The sequence below is a fragment of the Canis lupus genome, chromosome X (assembly GCF_048164855.1).
Source record: "Canis lupus baileyi chromosome X, mCanLup2.hap1, whole genome shotgun sequence".
Lineage (NCBI taxonomy): Eukaryota > Metazoa > Chordata > Mammalia > Carnivora > Canidae > Canis > Canis lupus.
This window is the reverse complement of record NC_132876.1, coordinates 123,880,091-123,898,533: the sequence shown is the minus strand read 5'-3', so window position 1 is coordinate 123,898,533 and position 18,443 is coordinate 123,880,091. Positions and strand designations below refer to the sequence as shown.

Genomic DNA, 18,443 nt, shown 5'->3' with positions numbered 1-18,443 from the left:
GAGTCCCATGACTTCTGTGCAACACAGGGCTGACGTGCCTCGGGGATGCTTTCGCGGGTCCCTTGTGCAGCACCTCTGCCTGCTTTCGCTCTGCTTTTGGATATTCGTTTCCTAGGAGAAGCGATTTTCGGGGCTGAGATGCCCGTAGAACCCGTGAGTGAACCCCATTGCCGACTGCGAGGACACACCTGCCAGTCCTTGTCCCCGTGTCTTTCTCAGGAAAGCCAGGAATCTGGAATGGGGGTCTGATCCGCTCCTGCTTTGCCACCCAGACAAAAACTGATGCCCAAACCATGGACATCTACCACTGTTGGCTTTTTTAAAAAATTTGTTCTTAATTTAATAGGTTTTTTTCCATAACATTCTTGGCAGGCGGAGCGTGGAACTGCAGCTCAGCCCGCAGGCATGGCGCCGTGGATTGGGACCTTCTGTTTTGTGGGTTTTGTTTTGCTCCATTGCTCCTTTCAGGGACTTGACTCTTGTGTTGGGACTTGGGTCAGATACTCGGAGAAGTGTTTAGGGAGGCAGGGATGCAGGGTCTCCTCCATCTGTCTAGGGCCCCGAATCCTTTCCTGGGTGTTCACGGCCTGCTTCCCTTGCAGACGATGACGGGTTCAGTCTGGAGGACGCCCTCGGCGGCGGAGGAAACAGTAAGTACCTCTCGGAAGTCTCCTGGGTGGCTGAGCTGCTGGTGATCACCAGACTGTCATCATCCCCAAGAGCCTTGCAGGTGTGAAGTAAGAGCTAGCGGCCACCACGCGCACGGAGGGAGTGGCGTCTTGTTGGCCGTGGTTGGCTTTCTGGCTTTTGCAGGTCTGCTTTTGCTTTTATTTAAAAAAAAAAAAAAAAACAACAAAGAACCAGGCTTGTCGGCCTTGCAACCACTTATTAGGTCAATGGGAGCACCCTTCCCCGCCCGTGGGACCCGTGCCCTCTCCCACAAGGAGCCCGTCGCTCCCTTGGGTGTTGTTGCCGCCATCTTGAAATGCTCTGTGCGCTTGGAACGAGGGGCCCCGCGTTTTGGTTTGGAGCCGGGTCCCTCCAATTCTGGTCCAGACACCTGCTTTCATTTCTGTCGGAAATGCGTGGAAGTATTAGAAAGGTTCCATTTTCTCAAAGGTAAGTGTAAGTAGGGCAGCTGGGCCATGGCACGTAGAATGGGCAGTGGCCGTGTACGGCTTCCCACCGACGTCTACTGTCTGCTAAACCATCCGTAGGCAAACCGATGCGGGTTTTTGGGTTTTTTGGCTCGTTTTTTGTTTTTTTGAGGGTCTTTTTTGCTGACTGCAAAGTACACATACATGGTAATGCTTGTGTTTTACCAATAGATGACCCAGTGCCACCTAATCCACCCAAACCGAAGCCTAATCCCAACCCCAACCAGCCTGGATCTTCTGGTAAGACCCCCTACCCTGCGAGGTGTGCTGTGCGTGTCTCACGCTACAGTCAAGAAGAGGTCATTTCAGATTAGCGTGGGCTTCATGGGGTGGGGGTGGGGGTCTCTCTGGCACAAGGCCATGGTGGTTTTCCAGGAGCAGGAGACCAGTTTTCCAAACGATATTTCTGGTTAGGATTTGACCTTTTGGTTTCCTGCGATCGACGTGCGAGGTCTCATGAACTCTTTCAAAAATGCGATGGAAGATTTTATTTTATTTTTTCAGTTAAAAATAATTTTTTTTGATGGAGCGAGCATGCTTAGCACGGGGAGGGGTAGAGGAGAGGGAGCATCCCAAGCAGACTCCACGCTGAGCGCACAGCCCCACGTGGGGCTGGATCCCGCCACCTGCAGATCATGACCTGCGCCGAAATCCAGAGACGCCCAACCGCCTGAGCCACCCAGGCGCCCCTCAGTGTATAGAATGGATTTGGAGAGAAGTATGAGGTCCTGGTTTCTCTCTAGAGTAGCTAGTGGATTTTCAGCCCTTTTGCCTTTTTTTGACACATCCTGATATACTTGGAATAATCTGACTACCACCTGCTTTCTGAATTGAATGACTGTCAAGACTTCCGATTCCGAGTGCATTTCTTCCTTTAGATTTGTTTAATTTTTTTTTTTTTAAAGATTTTATTTATCTATTCATGAGAGACACAGAGAGAGAGAGAGAGAGAGAGGCAGAGACACCGGCAGAGGGAGAGGCAGGCTCCATGCAGAGAGCCCAATATGGGACTCGATCCCGGGTCTCCAGGATCAGGCCCTGGGACAAAGGCGGCACTAAGCCGCCGAGCCACCTGGGCTGCCCAGATTTGTTTAATTTTTAACATGGAAAAAATACACATATTCTCCATGTTGTATACCACCGCCAAGATTTTGGTGGTTTGGGTCGCCAGTGTTTCAGGCGTAAATTTAAATGCCCCGAATTCTAAGTCCCAATGTCAATCTTTTGTTCGTATTGTCCTAATTTTGTTGTTTGTTTATTAAATTTCATAAGAATTTGTTCCATTCTGTTTGGCCGTTTTTATCGTGTGACTTTTAATGACGGTCATACTGTTGGAACATGCTTCATGTCGAAAATGTTGGTTTCTTCTGATGCTGGAGAATGATGATTCCCAAAGCAAACTTAAGACGCCTTCTTTCTTAAGGATAAAGTTAAAATACATTTTGTTTCTTATTTTTAATTTTTTTAAGATTTTATTAGTCTATTCATGAGAGAGACAGAGAGAGGCAGAGACACAGGCAGAGCGAGAAGCAGGCTCCCTGCAAGGAGCTCGATGCAGGACTCGATCCTGGGACCCCGGGGTCACGACCTGAGCCGAAGGCAGACGCTCAACCACTGAGCCACCCAGGTGTCCCTGTTTCTTATTTTTTAAAAGAGATTCTGGAAGTCAAAATATTCAGGTCAGTGTGTGCTCTGGTTTTTGACCTTTTTTTCTCCAAATTGTCCAAATTGTACCAGTTCACCCTGGTCCACCTGTTTGTGCAAACGGGCATCCCTCCTGCACACCATCACCGAGCCTGAAAACGGTTGCCAGACGGATCATGTGAAAAGCTGCATGGCCCCAGGCCCTTATTTCATGACTTTCTTTCTCAAATTAAGGAAAATAAATTCGGTGTCTCTGTTGGCCTCGTATGGTTTCTCTTTTGTGGTTGCTTCTGTCTCCACTTCTGGGTTACGTTTGAGGATAACCAGCCTCTCCTTCCTGATTGAGAAGCCTGCTTCATCCACTTGGAGATCCTATTTTCATTCTTTTATTATGAAAACATTCCCCCCCCCATTTTAGCATTTCAGTATTTTTGGCAGTGATTATTTTTATTTATTTGATTTTTGGCAAGTGAGTCTTTTAATGCGTGTGTATATGTGTGTGTTTTCCCCTGGGGTCTTTTATGCTTGAACAGCTTCCCCCGCTTCTTTGCGGCTCTTTGATTTTTCCTTTTAATGTAACAATCGCTTACTCATTGTCCCTCATCCTTCTCGGAAGAAGTAAAACCCTGTCTTTATTCTCATTTGAATGCTTTCCAACAAGAAATCAATTTGGAGAGCACCGACTATCTGCAAAATGGAGCTTTTTTTTTTTTTTTTTTTCTTTTGGATTCAGTTTTCTGTGCTTCTTTCATGTTGCTATTCCTATAAGCATATTTCTGGATTTGCTCTTCCCTGTCTGTATTTCTGTCTGTGAACACATTGTAAGCCCTTTATTTTTCCTGCTTCTTTCTGTGATACAGAAGTGAATTTCGTCCATCTTTCCTCACTAGCCGCTGAACGACGAATCCTTATTACCTGTTAATTATTTTACGTTCCTCGTTCAGCATTTATGAAAAGACTATGATATTATTTTTCATATATTTTTAATCAGATGTATATGTATATGTATCTTTATATTTTTCTCTTTCCAGTTTTCTTGTATTTAAATCATTTTGCCTTGGCCAGAAGACCCATATTAAATTTCATCAAGTGCATGTCCTCATCAATGCATATGAGCAATTTTTTTCTTTTAACTCGTGAATATGACAAAGTATATGGAAGGATGTCTCACTATAAAATACACCCTTGACTTGCTGGAATAAATCATACTGGGTCATGATAGGTTTTATTAAACTGACGGATTAAGTCTGACGTGTATCAGCTACCTACTGCTGCTTAATACACTGTGCCTGAACCCAATGTAGTTTCTTTTTTCTTTTTTCCAATGTAGTTTAAAATTTTTTAACTTGTTATGTCTTAGGGTGCCTGGGTGGCTCAGTCAGTTGAGCACCTGACTTTTGGTTTTAGCGGAAGTCAGGGCCTCAGGGTTGTGACATCAAGCCCCACGTGGGGCTCTGTGCTCAACATGGAGTCTGCTTGACATTCTCTCTCCTTCCCCCTCTGTGTTCCCCCCCACCCTCCGCTCATGCTCTCTTTCTCTCTCAGTCTCTAAAATAAATAAATAAAATATTTTAAAAAGTTTGTTTAGTATGTGTCACGAGTCTAGGCGAGCCTTGGTTGACCTTGGCATGGCTGTCAGGTGTCTGTGGTCACCTGGTGGGTCTTCTGGGGTTGGCTTTTTTGGGTCACCTCAGCTGGGATGACTAAGGTCACCGTTATGTGTCTCCTTCACCCCACTACCAGCTTTTAAATGAGTCCCTCTCAAGAGGCAAGAGCATCAACCCCCAACAGAGGCTAATTTAAGATGCTGACCTGGCTCCCATTTTGCCGACTTACCATTGTCCAGAGTAAGTCACGTGGCTGAGTCCAGAATCGACAGGTGAAATTTAATATGGGTCTTCTAGCCAAGGCAAAATGATTCAAATACAAGAAAACTGGAAAGAAAAATATGAATATAAAGATCCATATACATCTGATTTAAAAATCATTTGCAAAAAAAAAAAAATCATTTGCAATCGACATGCCACCAAGATGAGGAGAGTGAAGACTGAGGGCCCTTAGGGCATTGAATCTATACCAGACAGGTCCCTTGGAGGTTATTTTATTTTTTTCCACCCAAAAGACTGCTGGATGCTTTCCATTTCTTTTGGTATCTTTTTCAGGTTTTCTAGCAAAGTCTTCGGTAAGACTAATTTTAGGAGTTTTATTTATTTTTTTTATTTTTTATTTTTAAAAAATATTTTATTTATTTACTCATGATAGACATAGAGAGAGAGAGAGAGAGGCAGAGACACAGGCAGAGGGAGAAGCAGGCTCCATGCCGGGAGCTCGATGTGAGACTCGATCCTGGGACTCCAGGACGGCGCCCTGGGCCAAAGGCAGGCGCTAAACCACTGAGCCACCCAGGGATCCCCAATTTTAGGAGTTTTAAAGTAGAATTGGGAATTCAGTTGTCATTGTATATTTGAAATATTTTTTTTTTCTATAAAGTAGAGCCCCTCTTGGATTCCCCCTGCCACAGATCTGCTTTAGATTCCGATAGTGTTTTTCTTCGTTCCGAGACATCGAGACCCTCCCGAGAGCCCCAATATGGCAGATGATGCTGTGTTTTTATCTTCTAGGTGGCTTTTCAGATTCCGATCTCGTCGATGGAGCTTCAGATGGAGGTAAAGTTACTACTTCTTCTCTTTTCTCCCTATCACCCGCCTGCTGAACACAATGACATTAGGGTCTACACCCTTAGCCGTCAGCAAAGTTACAGTCAGCTGCTTGGAATTCGCTTGGGATCTCCAGCATTTGTAAACGCATCAAGGGTGGGGACCGTAAGACCTGCCCCAGAGAGGCTGGTCCCTAGGAGCTGTGTTAATGGTTCAGTTACCCACCATGTCCATGGGGCTGGAGGTCAGCTGATCGGGCACTTCTCAGACATCTGAACTGCTGATCACCTGTTTGTTTTTTTCAGTGACTGTTGGGTGTCTCCAATGGCGTGTCCTATTATTTAATGAACATAGAAATCAAAGCCCTGAGAATGAGCTCATGTGACCCTCGTTGGCAGCATTACAGTTCAAAAAGCAGATTTCCTAACTCTCTCTTTAAAATCTTAGGTTAGACTAGGGTCCAAAGCTACATATAATACATAGAATATAAGTCAATAAAAATATACACATAAGATAAATGTAATGATTTCTGTGTTTATGGAAGTTAGAATATATTTATATTTATTTATTATATTTACTTATAATTTGTCTTAACGTATATTGCAGTTGACCGTTGAACAAAACAGATTTGGTCTGCGTGGGTCCACTTACGTGTGCATTTATTTCAATGAATGCAATGCACTCCTGTCAATGTATTTTCCCTTCCTTATGATTTTCTTTTAAGATTTATATATTTATTCATGAGAGACACACGCAGAGGGAGAAGCAGGCTCCCTGCGGGGAGCCCGATGTGGGCCTCGATCCCCAGATCCCTGGATCATGAAATGAGCCGAAAGCAGATGCTCAACCGCTGAGCCACCCAGGCCTCCCCCTTACGATTTTCTTAATGACGTTTTCTTTTCTCTAGCTTAATTTATTGTAAGAATACAGTAATACAGCGTAGAACACATAGAACACATCACGTATATGTTATCAACTATTTATGTTATCGGGAAGCCTTGCAGTTTAGAGGCTCTTAGTAAGTAGTAAAGTTTTGGGAGGAATCAAAAGTTGGATTTTCGACTCTGTATGGTGTTGCCTCCCCTAATCCTCTTCTGTTGTTTAAGGGTCACTTGTATATATCCTCAGAGTCAACAGGAATGTCCCTCGGATCACCTCATAGCCATGGGCCGCGTCTCCATGGGTGGGTTCCAAGGCCCTGGATGGGATTCTTCCCAAGAGCAGTCAGGATCCCTGAGGCACCCAGGACTTACTGGGTCTCCTGCAGCCTACCATGGGACGGGTGCTCTGACTCAGGAGCTGAGCCCCTCTGTCAGGTAAATGGGAACAAGTCCGATGATTACGTTTAGCAAAGCAGGGACTCAACAAAGGGAACAAAGGACTCTGTGACTCCCTTCACAACTCAAGGTCCCAGGAGTTGATCTTTGCTACGAGATTTCCTTTACCAAAAATCTTCCCAATGCAACTTGCTGCAAGCCTGTTCCTCCCTTGCAGGAGGCGGTGGCGGTGGTGGCGGCGGAAGCCAAAGGCCCGACGGGGAGGAGCAGGGTACGTACACGTGGTTTCTGATGCCTTGGGTTTCTTATATGCACTGTTGAGAAGAAGTGGAATGCAGTGGTCAGGACCAAACCTGTAGCATTGGCTCTGTCATCCTAAAGATGATGGCGAGAAGCATCAAAGTGCGATTGCTCTGTGCCAGGCCATGTCCCAAGCGCTCTGCTGGAGTATCTGGTTGACGTTCTTTAAGAGACTCAGCAAGGGAGTCTTGATGTGACCCACAGGTTACGTTGACTCATCTTCCCATAGTGCCCTAAGAAGGAATACCATCTATATTACCCTGGGTTGCCCAGAGAAACAGAACCATCGGGATCTATCTATAGATACACATAGGTATAGATGTACAGAAAGAGATTGATTATACGGAATTGTCCTACATAACTATGAGGCTGAGAAGTCCCGTGGTCTGCTGCCTGCAAGCTGGAGACCCAGGAGAGGCACTGGTGTGGTTCAGTCCCAGTACTTTGGACTGGAAACCAGAAGAGCCAGGAGTGCAAGTCTCCGCCCGAGTCTCAGATCCCAAGAACCAGGAGTGCCTGTGCACAAGGGCAGCCGAAGATGGATGTCCCATCTCTGCACTCTGTTCTGTTCAGGCCCCCTATGGATTGGTCATTGCCCATCCTCACTGGTGAAGACCACCTGCTTCACGTAGTCTGTAGATACAAACATTTAGCTTTTCTGAGAGCATCCCTACGGACACATCCGGAAGGCATGTTTTTCTAGCCATGCGACACCACTTAGCCCAGTCAAGTAGACACAATTAACCACCACACCATCCTTGACCGACTCATGGAGCGGGACGTCTTGTGTACCCACCATGCCGAGAAATTGCTAGCTGTCAAGTCAACGTGGCACAGCTACACCTAGCGTGAGAGTTACTGATGGTGCATGGAAACTCCATCGTGGCGTAAATCAAACAAAAGTACCGAAGGGGGTCAGCGGCTTTCGCTTTCAGAAAATACATGGTGAGAATGATGCCACACAGCCTCTGAGTAGTCCCAGGTGGGTACCACACACTGTGGGCCATGTTGCCTCGCCTCAGAGCTTCCACCTCAACCTGTTAGGGCCCCTGCACTGGCCATAGGGATCGGAGGAGGCAGGGTGTGTCGTCCACGGGAAACCAGTTTTGCATTGGAAGCGGTGCACGCACGTAGTCAAATGAATTCTGATTCCAGATGTGACTTTCGGGGAGCAGTATGGCTGGCCCTTCGTATCATGCAAACGGATTGGATGTGGTGTTGGGAGTTGGACACGGCTCAGGAGTGGGGTTTCTTCCACGGTCACCCTGTGACCCTATGTCTTGACACTCAATCCCACCTTTTTCCCGTGAGCGGGGCCTCCAGCCACCTGCCCTGTGCCTGGTCTGCTGTCCACGAGTGTCCCCAGTCATGGTGCCGTGTGCTTCTTCCCACAGCTGACTCCCCTGGGGTAGTCCCTGGCATCATTGGGGCTGTCGTGGTGGCCGTGGCCGGAGCGATTTCTAGCTTTATCGCCTACCAGAAGAAAAAGTTGTGCTTCAAAGAAAACGGTAAGGTTTTGGGGGCTGCTTCCTTTCGTTTGTGCCTTACTAACTTGAAATCTGTGCTTTCTCAAAACTAAAACACACCAGAAGTCTGATTGGCGTGAGACCTGTGTGAGGCCGCTGATAGTCCAAGAGATCGCTGAAATACTAGAACCAGAGTTTGTAGCTTCCATTCCAGCGCCGCCCAGGTGGAGTTGTGTGGATTTTGCAAGTCACTAACCACCCCTGTCTTTGGGGTTTCCATCTATAAAGGGAGAGATGATCATCTACACACCATAGGACTTTTGTGAGGATCCATAGGTTGTGTGTGAAAGTTTTGACAGGTTGGTTGAAGAAATGTTAGCTCATGGAAATGTTAATTCATCCTTATTTATAATCGCTGTCATTCCTCATCACCCTTATGACAAGAGTGATGGCTGGGATGGCCGCCATATTGTTTGCCTCAACCAAGGGAATTTTCTTTTTAAGATTTTATTTATTTATTCATGAGAGACACACACAGAGAGAGAGAGGCAGAGACACAGGCAGAGGGAGAAGCAGGCCCTGTGCAGGGAGCCCGACGTGGGACTCGATCCCGCGTCCCCAGGATCACACCCTGGGCTGAAGGCAGGTGGTAAACTGCTGAGCCACCCCGGGATACCCCAACCAAGGGAATTAAAATGTGGGGCAGCTGATTCCCTTTCTGGTATAACCCCGTACTCACTAGTGCTTGGGAGGGTTTTTGGGTAGGATATAAAATTTATAGGGGAATATGGAGGATGTCACACCCAACAACATAGGGGTTGGAACTCCATCGTTGGCTGTTTTGAGACAAGATAGGCAAGAGTTCCTGGATTACATAGGATTTGCCATGGTGTCAGTTAGCTGTATTTTGAACATAGCTCGTGTTCATGCATCTCTGGGTTGCTCAAAGTTTTGACTTTCCTCTTGTAAGGTGAACACGAGGGGTGGACTCCGATGGGGGTCCTATTGGGCTGTGGGTGGAGTCTCACAGTGTCTGAACGTCTCAACCTACCTGTGGTTTCAAGTCCAGATTCATACTCAGCCATTGAGCTCCATTCTCATGGATCACTGCCCGAGGACTCTAGGGAAATACACAAAAGATGGGGCACCTGGATGCCTCAGCAGTTGAGTGTCTGCCTTTGGCTCAGGTTGTGATCCCGGGGTCCTGGGATCGAGTTCTGCATCGGGCTCCCTGCAGGGAGGCTGCATCTCCTTCTGCCTTTGCCTCTGCCTCTCATGAGTAAATAAATGAAATCTTAGGGAAAAAAAAGATTTGAATAGATGGTGATACAAAATTTGACTATAGGCAGGGAGTCTGCCCTTAATGTCCCATCTTTAGAGATTTTTAGATGCACAGACTCCATCTGTAGCCTGAACCCAAAGAGCTTATGGGTTCAGAGATTTAACATAAGCTGCTGTTTTGAGGGTAAGGGTGCTTCATTATGTCTATTTCCCACATGTGACCGGGTGCCTTCCATCAGAGTTGCTTGGGAAACCATGCTTGGTTGTCTGAATGTTGAGCGTCCAGCATGTCCAAATGGACAGATGACCAAGGTCAAGGACGTGCCCAATGGACAGATGACCAAGGTCAAGGATGTGCCCAAATGGACAGATGACCAAGGTCAAGGACGTGCCCAAATGGACAGATGTCCAAGGTCAAGGACGTGCCCAAATGGACAGATGTCCAAGGTCAAGGATGTGTCCAAATGGACAGATGACCAAGGTCAAGGACGTGCCCAAATGGACAGATGTCCAAGGTCAAGGACGTGCCCAAATGGACAGATGACCAAGGTCAAGGACGTGCCCAATGGACAGATGACCAAGGTCAAGGACGTGCCCAAATAGATGACCAAGGTCAAGGACGTGTCAAAATGGACTTCTTTTCTGCCCCCTCTCTGAAGATGCTCAGCTCAGAGCATGATGCCCAGCCCAGAGAGGGGGAAGGCACGTCTGCTAGGGAAGGAGGTATGGGAAGTCCAGGCACAATGATTTTCTGAAAATCTGTAGGTGACTTCAAACCCAATTTGGATCTCCAAATCCAGTTGGATTCTGGAGTTGTAAGGCATTTATATCACCTTGTGTTTGGGATATACGCACCCCCCCCCCTTGGATGTTATGGTGCCAATTTGACATTCATATGCCAAGGCACTATGCCAAGTCACAGCGGTTTGGGGGAAGGACCCAAAAATCTTAATGGACTTGACATTGTCCGATACTTGGAGTGGGGTTAGGAACTTGGGAAAGCAAGTGTTCTCCATCCCCCTGTACCCCATTCCTGTATTTTGGTCTTTGAAGCATTCGTGTTCTTAACATGGGGTGAAAACGGAAAATTCCCCAGGTAGAAATAGTCGAATTAACAAATTTCAAAAATAAAAGCATCTTCCCAAAAGAATGTGCTCAGGGCACTCTGGAACTCAACACATGCTTACTGAGCAGCGAGCTAAAGTCTTCATTTACCCAGGATTTCGTACAGTTTCTCCTGCATAAGCCAATTGGATATTGGGGCCAACTTTATAAGCTCGATTTGCTTTCTGGTTTTATTGGAGTTGGGGATCTCAGCTGATTTAGACACACAAAGAAAAAGTAAAAAAAAAAAAAATTGGTGGGAAAAAAGAGGTGGATTGGAAGAAGGGAAGTAAGTAGGCTGGTAGTTCCGATATCAGTTGTTAAGGACCTTTATCTGTAGCCATAAAATGCCCAGCGTTAAGATAAAGAAAACCGGGTGCTCTTTTTCTATAAACCCCAAGACGCTAACGCGGGACAGTGAGTATCTCTTTGGAGTCCAGGAATTGATATTTTGGTGTTTTCGACCTGTGTTAGTGGGGAACTCGGTGTTTGTCTCCGTGATGCGTTGTTATGAACAGAGGTAGAAATGAAGTGTTGGGTCTGGGCATTGGGCCCTGGAAGATCCTAGAGCTTTCGGGGCATCTGTATAGGAATATTGATGGGTTTTCTTCATGGGGGTCAAGAAGTGCGCATCCACGGGTAGCTGCGAGCTTGGACGTTTCCTAAAAAGGGTGTGGCCACGGCGCATCCCACTGCTTGAAGGAACCATGGTTTTGGGGGGAAAACCATTGTTCTGGAAGAGTGATTATTTATAAAGAGGGTGGTTTTCCAGGACCTTGTCACTGCGTTGAATTTTGTGGTGTCTGTTAACCCGGGCGCCATCAACTGGGCGCAAACGGGGGCGCGCTCTCAGCCCCGAGACGCATCCGGCAAATACGAGCCGACCTGCTGTAAATGTACTGAAGCGCTTTGAGTATCTCGTTCCGAGCTGATGCCCGGCATCCGTGGCCGATGGGATTTGGTAGATGTGTCCTGTCTTCCTGGAGGTCTGGATGTGTCCCCAAGAGTGTAACGTGGTTTTGTTGCAAATGACGCGTGCTGGCCTGTTAGAGCCGTTTGGGGGCGTGGGCTCCCCACCGACGTGATGCGTGGTTTGCTGTGCTGGCTCCACGTGACCGGTTTGAGCGGCAAATGGCGTGGGTGGTGACCTGCTTTCACAGAGCTGTCACCTGGCGGGCACGACGCTGTCGTCTCGGCTGGTTCTGGCTGCTTGCGGGCTTGTCCGCCTGATGTCCGCAGCGGATGCTTGAGGCGTTGCTGGCGTGAGCTGCATCCATCCCCATCTCCACCTCCCTGTCCTCCTTGATTTTGCTTTCATCTCTCCTTGGCTCCTCCATGGCACTTCGGGCTTTCAGCATCGCTTAAAAAAAAAAAAAAAAGAAAAAAAGAGAAAATCCTAAAATCATGCTCTGCTCCTGCCCGAAGAGTGCCTTTGTAACAGCGGCGGCTGCTGCCTTGGGCTTTGGACATGTGTGGACCTCTCCGAAGTTTACCTCCTTTCTGTTTTGTTTTCTTTTTCTTTTATCTTTTATCTTTTTTCTTTTTTCTTTCTTTTTGTTTTTTCTTTTTTCTTTTTCTTTTTTTCTTTTTCTTCTTTTTTTCCTTTTTCTTTTTCTTTTCCTTTTCTTTTTTTCTCTTTTCTCTTTCTTTTTTCTTTTCTTTTCTCTTCTTTTCTCTTCTCTTCTCTTCTCTTTTCTTTCTTTTCTTTTCTTTTCTTCTTTTCTTTCTTTCTTTTTTTTTGTTCATTTTTCAACCTTTCGTTTCAGATGAGCCGAAGATGTAGGGACAAGCAGAAAGCCGTGTGCAAGCCCGGAGCCGCTCCTGTGCGATCAGGGCTTGTCCGCTGAGACGCAGAGTCTAAAGCAAAGCCTGGCCCTTGCCCTCGTCCCCGTGGCTAGCTGTTGCCGTGGCGCTGGGACGCCTCCCAGCCGACCGTGTCCCCCTTCCACATGCACGGAAGCTCCTACCCGCGTACGGCGTTCACGCATACGTAGCTTCAGGACACCAAGAGGAATGCAGAATATTTTCTAGTAAACTTAAAGCCAAGGGAAGAGAGATGGTGGCGGGTGGCGCACGTGGGGCGCTTCCCCGCGTTCCTCGAGTTCCCGCCTGGCTGCCGCGTTCGTGTTTCCGCAAATGGGCCGCCGGAGCCGCGAGCCTTGGCCGCGTCCTCCTGACGCAAAGCCCACCGCTTACTCCGTTTCATCCTGCAGCGCAGCCCTTAACGTCTGACTTCCCCGCCACACGCCGCATCCCACGAAGCAGGTCCTTGCTGTCTCTCTGACCAGTTTTTTTTTAATTAAATGGGTGACTATCCCACTTCTCCAGGGGGGGAAGAAAAATATCCACTTATTTAGGAATGACCCACAAACGTCACGATCTGAGAATTTTGAAGTTAGGTGACATCAGGGTGGCTGTGCCGACACGTGAGAATCCGTGCATCTTGGAAATCCCCGTAAACGTAAAATCACCTATAGGTTTTTTCTTTTTCTTTATTATTTTTTTTTCCTAAAGGTTTTTTCTACCCCTGCGTACATCTGGGCATCTCCTTCCCTCGGGCATATAAATCGCTTTTCTCATCTCAACCTCATGCAGAGACTTGGCATCGCCTCCGGCCTGGGGTGGGGTGGGTGGTGGTGATGTCGGGGCTGGATTGCTGGCCGGCTCTGGGGTTAGCATGGCTGGTGGATGGGGAGGTGAGCTGTCATGGGGGCCCTGCATGGTTTTTTCTTGAGTCTGGTCACCCCTCAGTTGTCACCGTGGCCATTGACTGGTGCTTTGGATGATGTGCGTGTGTGTGTTTTAGTTCTTATAAAAGGACGCTTGCTCTCAGGTTAGCACTTGGACCCGTGTGCCCCCGAGAAGCAAGTCCTCAGTGTGGCCTACGATGAGGTGCTGCTGGTCAGTGGTCCCCCAGGGCCATGGTTTTGCCTCCAAATGCATGCTGTGTGTATACTTAAATAATCCCCAGGCACGGAGAGCCGCGAAAGCTACAAATTCCATAACCGCTCTAGCAGCCACACGTGGTCCCTAGGGCCGCAGGAAAGCACGCGCATTGCCTTTGTGTGTATGTTGAGATGCGGTGTGCTTGGGTTTTTACATTTGGATGCAGAGTGGATTCCCCAGAACCTGGCCGGTCTCCCTGTAAGAGCCTGTGGCACAACGGGGCTACGGGTGGTTGGGTCTCGAGGGCTTGCATGGGTCTCCTCTGGGGAGACGGGGAATCTGGCTGTGTATCCCTGGTGGGCACCTCAGCTGGGGTCCTTCTCAAGAGTTGGCGCTTGCCAATGGCCGTGTGGCGCTCCAGCAAACAGCATTACCAGCAGAATCTGGGAGAACCGCCTGGGGGGCAAAGCCACGTCTGAATCACAGCCAACTGACCCCGACGGTGCTGGCGTTAGTGCTCTGTCCCCCGTGCACGCTGATTCCGGGGAGCGCAGGTTGTGTCCTTCTCCCCAGAGGGCACGTACACGGGTCGTGGACCATGCAGCATCCACCTGCTCGCTCCGCGGCACCCTCCCTACACCGCTGCCTCCAGAAGGTTCTCCTCGGAAGCTGGCGGTGTGTGACGGCAACATCAAGAAGCATCAGAAGATGCCCTTTGACGTGTTGCCGCCACAACGGATGTGGCCATTAGTCCATCTTGTCGCTCCTCGCGGGCGTGTACCGCTGTGTTCTCAGTCGCCACCGGATGAGCTGTCCTGTTGCCATGTGCTCGCTCTACACTTTGTGTGTTCCCATGGCCGCCACCTGCCCTGCCAGCACGAGACCCAACATGTGTGCACTTACGGCTCTCTTACAACCGTCTGGGTCTCCTTTTTTGGAGGCTGGGGGACGGGGGACAGATTACGGGCTTTCTCGCACGCCCACTGGGACCCGTTCTTGTGTGACCTGGAGCAGAAGTCACATGGTGTGTCTTTTCATGACAGGATTCTCCCCCCACCCGCCACCCCGCTAAAAGCAATGTATTTTGTATAACAGTTTGAGCTTTGTGAACGGTCTTGGATGTCGTTTGCTCGGGCCCCTTTGCGGCCGCTGTTCCTGAGCGACACCACTATGGAGAAATAAACGCCTCTTTGCCTGTGAAATCTGTCCGCTGTCTTGAATTCGGTCAACTCGTGCTGTAGATCTTGGGGGTGGAGGGACGATTAGGGGCCTTGGTCGTGTCTGCTCTGATGTGTGTTTGGCAGATTTCAAAATAGAATTAAGAATTAAAAAAAAAAAAGCAACAGATAACAACAAGAAAACCCAAAAGCAAGCCAACGGGACCCTGTGATGTCCTGTTAATCTTCGATTCCCTGTGGATGGGGCTGCACTGAGCGGGTCTGCATCTCCGTCCCTCCTGGCCCCACTGATAGTGGGGGGTGGATAGGAGGGCGGGGAGCTGGTTCCAATCACAGTGACATTAGGGTGCATTCTTAGTATTCATCCCCTTGGGGCATCTTTTGTGCTTCCTTTCAGCCGACCAAGGTGACACCAGCACGAAAAACCAGCAGAGCACCAACGCCGAGCAACCAGGTGAGCAGCCGGGCACCAGCCCTTGTATCTTCTGTCCTCCCGCCGTGCTTCTGCGCAGCTCCATGGCGCACTGCAGGGCATTGCATGAGTTCCTCTCTGTACCCACGTTTCTGAGGGGACGGGCTCCAGTGATGCTGTGTAGATGCTCTGGGGCTTGAGGCTTTCAGATGACATCCACTGTTGTCTCCGACTCTCTTTAACGATCAATGATGAGACTTGGCCCGCGGTGCCCCCCTCGTGGCTACTACATGCTCGGGAGGTAGGCCGGCTGGTGTGCAAATGAATTTTCCATGAGATTTTTACTTATTTTGAATTTGAAAAATAGGCACTTTTAGGAAGTGCGTGTCTTACTTGCGGCAACTTCAAAATGGGGAGAGATGTGTCACACAAGGCATCATTGTTAAAGTCCCCAAAAATGCACAGTAGACCTCTACACCGTAAATGACTTGATGAGAAAAATGGTAGTCCCAAATCATTTTAAATTAATAAAAACCACGGCACCTGATTAAGAAAATTGTGTGTGGTGAGATTTGGCAGATCACAGATGTTTTTGGCCGTGTCAGAGAAGTCGCTGGGAGAAATTGCTTTCTCCTATTTTTTTCCCTACTTTTCCTGGGGTATCTTTTTTTTTTTTTTTTTTTTTTTCTAGCTAGAGTTGATCATACTCTGAAATTTGTTGAATCTGTTTCCCCTGGGAGGTTAGAGTCGGTGTTTGCTTTCTGTCGGCAATGTGTTTGGCCTGCATTCGTCTTCCGCAGCGAGGGAGTCACCTGCGTCTGAAGTGTTTGAGGCGCAGATGGTGACATGCGGGTTTTCGGGAGACCTGGGCATGCCGTGTGAAGTCATTCCTTGTCTGTTTGTCCTTGACAGTTCAGTGGACTCTTCTGGAAAAATAAAAGCTTGGCCACAAATGCGACTCTGTGACAATCCCCGCAGGAGGACGAGTCTGGCCTGCTGCGTCCTCCCGACAAACGCAGGCACCAGGGCAGAGCCAGCCACGCCGGGATCCAGCCCCATCCTGTCCATGCCTTTGTTCACGCTGAGACTCTTTCTTTTGACCTTGACATGCGTTGTGCCTGTTTGCACCACGCTGGGTAGATGAGGGATACTCGTGCCGCGGGTTGCATCCCGAGGGGAATGGCGCTCACGCTATCCGTGGCCGTTAGGCGTTTCCCCGTGGGGTGTGAAAGGCCGATCGTCCATCACAGTCAGCCCATCAATCCAACGCTGACCCCACAAAGTTCCCCCACCCGGAACTCTGGGTCGTGTGACCAACAACGTGTGAATTAAACACAACCGTCCCCTGGCATTGACCCTTGGATACAGTGACATAAGCCTTCAGTTAGTGTCCTCAGAACCTCCTTCATTGGGTAAGATTTTTTTTCACACCACACTAATAAAAAAATAAAAAACCAAGTACTTTTTACTTAAATGTCTTGCCATGGGGTGACCTTTAAAGGAGGCTGTGGAGAGTAGTGGAATAGACCCCGTGGTGCCTTTTCTGGGACTGTAAGACAGTTGATTGACCGAAGCATCCCCCTGCATTTTCGGGATTTTCTTTCTCTGCCTATTTGCCTCCTCTGGTCTGGTACACCAAGGACATTCAGATACTCCCCTGGGTTACATCCTTCTCTGTATTCAGATACTCCCTCATGTCTAGATACTCCCATGCATTCATATATTCCCTTGGATCAGATACTCCTGTACATTCAGATACTCACCTGTATTGCATACTTGTCTGTATTCAGATACCCCCCCTACATTCGGATACTCCCCTGCATTAGATATTTCTCTATACTTAGATACTCCACTGTTTCAGATACTTCTCTGCCTCCAGACACTCCGCTACATCAGATACTCCTCTGCAATTCAGCTACTCACCTACATCAGATACTTCCCAGTATCCGTTATTGCCCTGCATCCAGATACTCCCCTACATTCAGATAGTCCTCTTCATCAGATACTCCTGTAGATTCAGATTCTCCCCTGCATCAGATACCACCCTGCATTCAGGTACTGCCCTCTTGTTCTGTGGGTTTTTTTTTTTTTTTTGTAGAAATTTGCCAACTGTAACGTCCTTACAAAGTGTTTTAACTGCTTTGATGTGAGAGCTTGCTTTAACTTTGCGGTAAAAGTGCTTTGTGGCAGAGGACCTCCTGCTTTGTGTCCTAAAGACTCGAAATGAACTGAAAGCATCAACTCTTCCTCCTTGAAATAAACAATGACTCTTCTACGTCAAGAAGCACGTCCCCAATGTAGGGCCCTGCACACACACACGCACATGCACGCACAAGGCGACAGAGATGCATGCTTATATGTGGCAGTTTGCAAAGGGCTTCGTTGAGATCTTCGTGTTCACATCATGACGTGCAGAAGCCCTGATGTTCTAGGTGCGTACACTTCCCTCCGCTGAAGAAGAATTAGGACACCTTCATCAGCTTCCAGTGACACGGCAGGCTCATGCAAATCTGTTAGGACAGTCGTGCGGAGAATGGCATGCTCGTGAGGATGCACATCTCATCATCAGTAGTGATGTTCAGAGGTGCAGCATGTTGTCCAAGCCAGGTTCACACACATCAGTCCCCATCGAGGGGTATGCTGGCATCACACCTGGATGGTGTGCCATCACATATCACCAGATTTAGGGGAAGGGCTGGGGTGGAAGTATCAGTCATCCATCATGGGTCTTTGTCACTTGGAAGCTCAGAAACACTGCTGGCAGTCTGGGTGGTGGGCCCCTGAGCCTTCGTCCCTTGTGTTAAGGACTCCATCCCTCCCCGGACACTATCCCTCCATTAGCTCCTACTTCCCTCCATTGCCCACGAGGTTTCAAGCTTCATTCTCAAGATCCAATGGGGAGCATGGTCTCTGGCTCTTTTTGCATTTAACTTCTTTTTCCTGTTTTTCATCGATGGTAACCTTTGAGTCTGTGAAGTGGTAAAATAAAAAAAAAAATGGTTGAGACCCCTGAGTGTGTATCATATCCATTCATTAATTCATTCTGCAAATAGCTACCCCCCTGTGGCTCAAGTGTGTACG

General features: G+C 48.2%; 1 protein-coding gene across 2 annotated transcripts in view; it reads left to right on the top strand.

The window, feature by feature from the left end:
- LOC140627639 (CD99 antigen-like) overlaps positions 1 to 16,820 on the top strand; it is a 32,776-nt gene extending 15,956 nt beyond the window's left edge. Inside the window, exons 4-10 of one of the 2 annotated variants that reach the window (XM_072816072.1) lie at positions 603 to 650; positions 1,329 to 1,397; positions 5,423 to 5,467; positions 6,953 to 7,006; positions 8,430 to 8,543; positions 15,348 to 15,404; positions 16,275 to 16,820. In XM_072816072.1, coding sequence (XP_072672173.1) covers positions 603 to 650; positions 1,329 to 1,397; positions 5,423 to 5,467; positions 6,953 to 7,006; positions 8,430 to 8,543; positions 15,348 to 15,404; positions 16,275 to 16,300 — 413 coding nt within the window. In that variant the 3' untranslated portion in view covers positions 16,301 to 16,820. Of the gene's footprint in view, positions 1 to 602; positions 651 to 1,328; positions 1,398 to 5,422; positions 5,468 to 6,952; positions 7,007 to 8,429; positions 8,544 to 12,652; positions 14,975 to 15,347; positions 15,405 to 16,274 lie in introns of those variants that run through there. The other variant, XM_072816073.1, reaches the window with a different exon arrangement.
- Positions 16,821 to 18,443: the final 1,623 nt, after the last annotated feature.